The sequence below is a fragment of the Rosa chinensis genome, chromosome 2, assembly GCF_002994745.2.
Source record: "Rosa chinensis cultivar Old Blush chromosome 2, RchiOBHm-V2, whole genome shotgun sequence".
NCBI lineage: Eukaryota > Viridiplantae > Streptophyta > Magnoliopsida > Rosales > Rosaceae > Rosa > Rosa chinensis.
This window is the reverse complement of record NC_037089.1, coordinates 12,029,082-12,033,869: the sequence shown is the minus strand read 5'-3', so window position 1 is coordinate 12,033,869 and position 4,788 is coordinate 12,029,082. Positions and strand designations below refer to the sequence as shown.

Below are 4,788 nucleotides of genomic sequence, written 5' to 3'. Positions count from 1 at the left end.
GGGATATAAGAAATACCAAGTGTGGCAAAAATGCCAATTTCTAAGGCAATGGCTTGCATTGGGTGCTCTTGCTTTCCCCTTCTATAATTGTTGAGTGGCAATTACGTGATGGGAGATGCCACCAGTTCCTCCAACCACTATCTTTCTTTCTCATATATCTACAATAACTAGTAGGGCAACACAGAGCATGGCTTGTCCTCTTCTCCTTCTTCCTGCTCTGTTGGACTTGGCTATATCATCCCACGGATTTGCCTAGTAATATTGACCTTCTGAGCCTCTTCCATACCACAGAAAAGTCCTTTGAGATCCTACAAAAAATCTTCCTCTATTATCAAAGAAGGGGAATATGAATTGGTGATTCATCTTTTCGATCTTTTAAGACAACTTAACAAGTTATATTATCGAAGTATTTATTTAGAATCAAGATCATCACAACAATTTCAGAACTTGAGGCGACTAGTAGAAAATAGACGCTCGATTTTCCAAATATGTTAACATGATGCTACTTGCGGTAATATTAACAAAAATCAGTACTTGTAGCTTATTGAATTGTCCGCCAATGAAATAGTTGTATTCTAGACTCCTTTTTATAAGAATGAAGTTCTTTCCAAAACTACGAACCTTTTTTTTTTTTTTTTGAAATAAAACTACAATCTTCTTTGACTAGAATGAAGTTGAAGCACTCCAGTTTACTTATAACAGAGATTGGAGCCGTACCGCATTCAAATAAAGATTTTCAGTACTTGTTTTTGCTGTTGTTTTTAAGCAAGAGATGTTTGAGTATAGTCCAAGGCATAGAATCATAGAATCAGAGGGATTTAGACTAGTGTGGTGATGCCTTTGATAACAGAAATGTGACAATTTACATGTCACATGATTCAGAATAAGTGAAAAAAATTAGTCTTGTTTTTTCATCGACACAAGAATGATGACGTTGATGTAGATGTGTCTAACTATGTGTATGTGTATATAGTAATAATAAATGACCTTTGATTAAGACATCTGTTTGTTTGTTTTCTATCTTTGGATTAAGATCTTTATATACTCTAAGCTACTACTTAACATTTGGTATTAGTCAAATAATTTGGGGCCGGCCTTTCACCTAAATAAAAGACTTGGAACAAACAGTGGTGCTGATTTTGCCTTGTACAAGACATGTGTGCTCCATTTGCAAAATCCAAAGGTAAAAGGCTCTCTCTCTCTCTCTGAAAATGAGTATGGACTATGGAAGATGAACATGGTAGCTACGTAGTGACTTGGTCACTACGAAAATATTCCTCTGGTCAGTGGTCAGGTATTGTGTGGTCACTCACCGTCCGATTGCAATCCAAAGGTAAAAGGCTCTCTCTCTCTCTCTCTGAAAATGAGTATGGACTATGGAAGATGAACATGGTAGCTATGTAGTGACTTGGTCACTACGAAAATATTCCTCTGGTCTGAGGTCAGGTATTGTGTGGTCACTCACCGTCCGATTTCAATCGGACGGTTGACAGCTCTCACCATAGATCTCATCACTTAGCTGTTAACCGTGAAATCGGACTGTGAGTGACCACACAATCCCTGATCAGCAGTTGAGCAGGGAAACGGGACCGTGGTCACTACATGAGTAGTGATTGTGCCCACCTCACGTCAACCAACCTTTATTGACTGGCCTTCTTCTGGGTCTGCCTTGTAGTTGCTCTACTTTTTGTACCTGTTTGCAGAGATAGAATCTTACTTATCATCTTCCATCCAAAATTGAGTGGGTCATGTACTCCATGTCCCTCAAACCTTTCTGTGTTTTGTGTTTAATATTGCTCCTAGAGTTGGTTGAATTTGTGTGTTGCTTAAATACTAAGAGCATCTCCAACAGTGATAGCTATCTGGATAGCTAAAAGTAGCTAAAATTGAAATATAGCTAGTTGAATATTGTGTTATGCTCCAGCAAATACCTAAAACTCAAGTTAAATTTAACTTTTAGTTAAATTCTCTCTCTTCTCTAGCTAAATATAGCTAGGTCTTTTAGCTAAAGCTAAATTTAGCTTTTGTTTAGCTAGTCTGCTGGAGATCAAACTTAGCCTAAAACTAGTTAAATTTCAAATTTTTTTTGAAATAAGTATTCTGTTGGAGATGCTCTAAGCCAATGAACGAGCGGTGGATTATGGAGGGATGGACATGCAGTAGGCTCTTAAAAGTGATTTTATATATAGTGCATACACTAATAATGTGTGTACTCCTAGTGAAGATAGATGTAAGATGAGACACCAATAAGAGTGAGGGTAGTCCTTCAACCCATTTTCTAAGTTCTCACAACACTCTCCTTATTACTCCAATGGAGAGACAACAAGTTCTTTATTCTTTTTATTCGAAAATTGTTAACAAGTTGTTCGATAAAATACTTTAATGGAGTTAAAATTATTCCGGTAGATACTTTAAAAACAAAAATTCATGAACCCATCATGGGTTACTAGTTTGCTACACTTGTATATGCGTTATGCCGTTGTATAACCACAACAAAGCGAAATTTGTTTTGCAGCCCATTTAAATCAAGTTGTAATTAAGTCTCACAGTTCATTCCAGTATCTAGTCTTACGCTATGAATTAAAAGAAGAGTGGCCATCAAGAACTATGTGGGTAAAGATTGAGGTCGTCTAAATGAAGCAAATCATCTCAGCCCAGATGAGAACCTTAGGCTGCACCTAGTTATGAGTTGGAGTTCTACATTACCTTGGATTTTTTGACCCATTATGAGAAATTTTCTCTTTGTTGGGATTTTGTGTACATGGTTACATCTGCATTGCCCAAATTATAAGTCCAAAATGTGTGCAAAATAAACAAGGTACGCAAGAGGTACACAATTAAAGCAATTGCGGCTGCACAAAGTGGAAAAGAGAATATTACAGCAAGCAACCATGGCATGAGAATATGAATGAGATGGAGCACTCAAACTCAAAGTGATAAGATTTTTATTGATACTTTCTCACATTAGTGTTTGTAAACCACTAATAATTGTCCAATACAATCAAATACATACAGCACACGCTGCTTACTAGAAAAAGGAATTTTGATATATAAAAAATAAATATTACTTTGTGACGTAATTCATTTACTCAAAATGTATAAGATTCAAATGCGCTCAATTTTTTATTTCAACGGTATATGATGAATCCCAAATGAAGTCTTCAATTTATTGCATGGATATGCTTGGACTCAAGGATTAACTTTCCGACCTCCAATTGATTTCGGATGGCCACCACAGCCCCAAGCCCAACAACCTTTACCACCCCCACTTCCTCCTCCCCAACCCCAACCTCCACCTCCACCTCCACCTTGACCACCTCCTCCTCCCCCACCACCTCCTCCTCCGCCGCCGCCGCCACCACCTTTACCACCTCCTCCCCCACCACCCCCGCCACCGCTTCCTCCACCACTCCCGTGGCCATTGCCATTTCCTCCACCCCCTCCACCACCACCACCTCCTCCTCCTCCACCTCCACCAGCCCCTGCACCGCCATTTCTTTTACCCTTGCCATTTTCCTTTCCTTTTTTCTTATGGCCTTTACCTTTACTCTTACCTTTTCCACCTCCACTCGCTCCACCACTCCCTCCCCCTGCTCCCTGGCCACTTCCCCCGCCTCCACTCGCTCCCCCACCATTTCCACCACCTCTTCCACCTCCGCCACCACCACCGCCTCCACTACTTCCACCTCCATTATAGTTACTCTTGACTAAAGCATGGTCATCAGAGGAAGTCAGATTGTGGACATTATCATTAGCACTTAACCCAGAAATGTCATGCTCATCTTTGAGCCCAGCAACCAAAGATGGGCTCAACAGTGAAATGGCAACAACCAAAAGCACTCCAAACCCTAGTACTCTGGGCTCATTAACAATCTGCATATTCATCCTCTCCCTCACTCAGCTCCCTCGATATGTTACCTGAGAGAATGCGAAATCTCAGTCATCCCTAAAACCCTATTTATACTATTCCCATTGTCAGTTTTGTACTCATTCCAGTAGCTACCCTTTGACAGTCTGATCCCCACTGGGACAAACTTCCAATTGCAAACTAGTACCAAACCCTCGATCCAAAAACAACTCATAATTATTAAGCCTGCAAAAGATAGATCAAGATCTATCTTGACAGATACAGGGAGTCGTACTTACACCAATATAATCGATATGCCTTAGCTTGTGGCGCAATTTGTCCCCACTTTGTGTTTTCAAAGGAGCATGCTTTATTCATCTTCTAATGGCTACTACTGCTAGTGCTGAGCTATTCAGCACTACATATTATATGCATGCTGTAATTCTACTATAAACTTAAAACCCTAGTCTACTTACTGTACCTATTCTGTTTGGCATATATGGAGGTCAAGGCTCACCCATTGTATCGATATGAACCTTCTTGAGATAATTAAATTGGTTTAGTTTATTGATCGAGTTTAAGCATAAAGGATTCTCATTTCTCAATTATTCATATGAAGCAATGGCATAATGATCTTAATAGGAGGGAAGAAGCCGATCGATAATTAAAGTCAGCCAGTTTATTAGTAATTGTCTTTGCTTTGATCGATCAGCACTCTCAGTATCTTCGAGCAAACAGATTTCAGCTGTAATGAACAAGAATGTGTCGGTAAATCATAAATGGATGAACATTACTGAAATTGCAAAGTGGGTGGGGCTACAGTTTCTTAGGGTTCACGAATATGGAGGAAAATTTTTGCAAGTGGAGGCCATGTGAAAAAAGCAATGTCGCTATGAATCTCCTAGGTTGGGATTTGTGGGTTTACAATTTTTTTCTTTCTT

The 4,788-nt window shown here is 39.5% G+C and overlaps 1 protein-coding gene across 1 annotated transcript; it reads right to left on the bottom strand.

Annotated features, from left to right (window-relative positions):
• Nucleotides 1-2,914: 2,914 nt before the first annotated feature.
• On the bottom strand, nucleotides 2,915-3,948 carry LOC112183700 (putative glycine-rich cell wall structural protein 1). Its single transcript, XM_024322052.2, has one exon. The coding sequence runs from the start codon at nucleotides 3,883-3,885 to the stop codon at nucleotides 3,190-3,192; it is 696 nt and encodes a 231-aa protein (XP_024177820.2). The 5' UTR covers nucleotides 3,886-3,948; the 3' UTR covers nucleotides 2,915-3,189.
• Nucleotides 3,949-4,788: the final 840 nt, after the last annotated feature.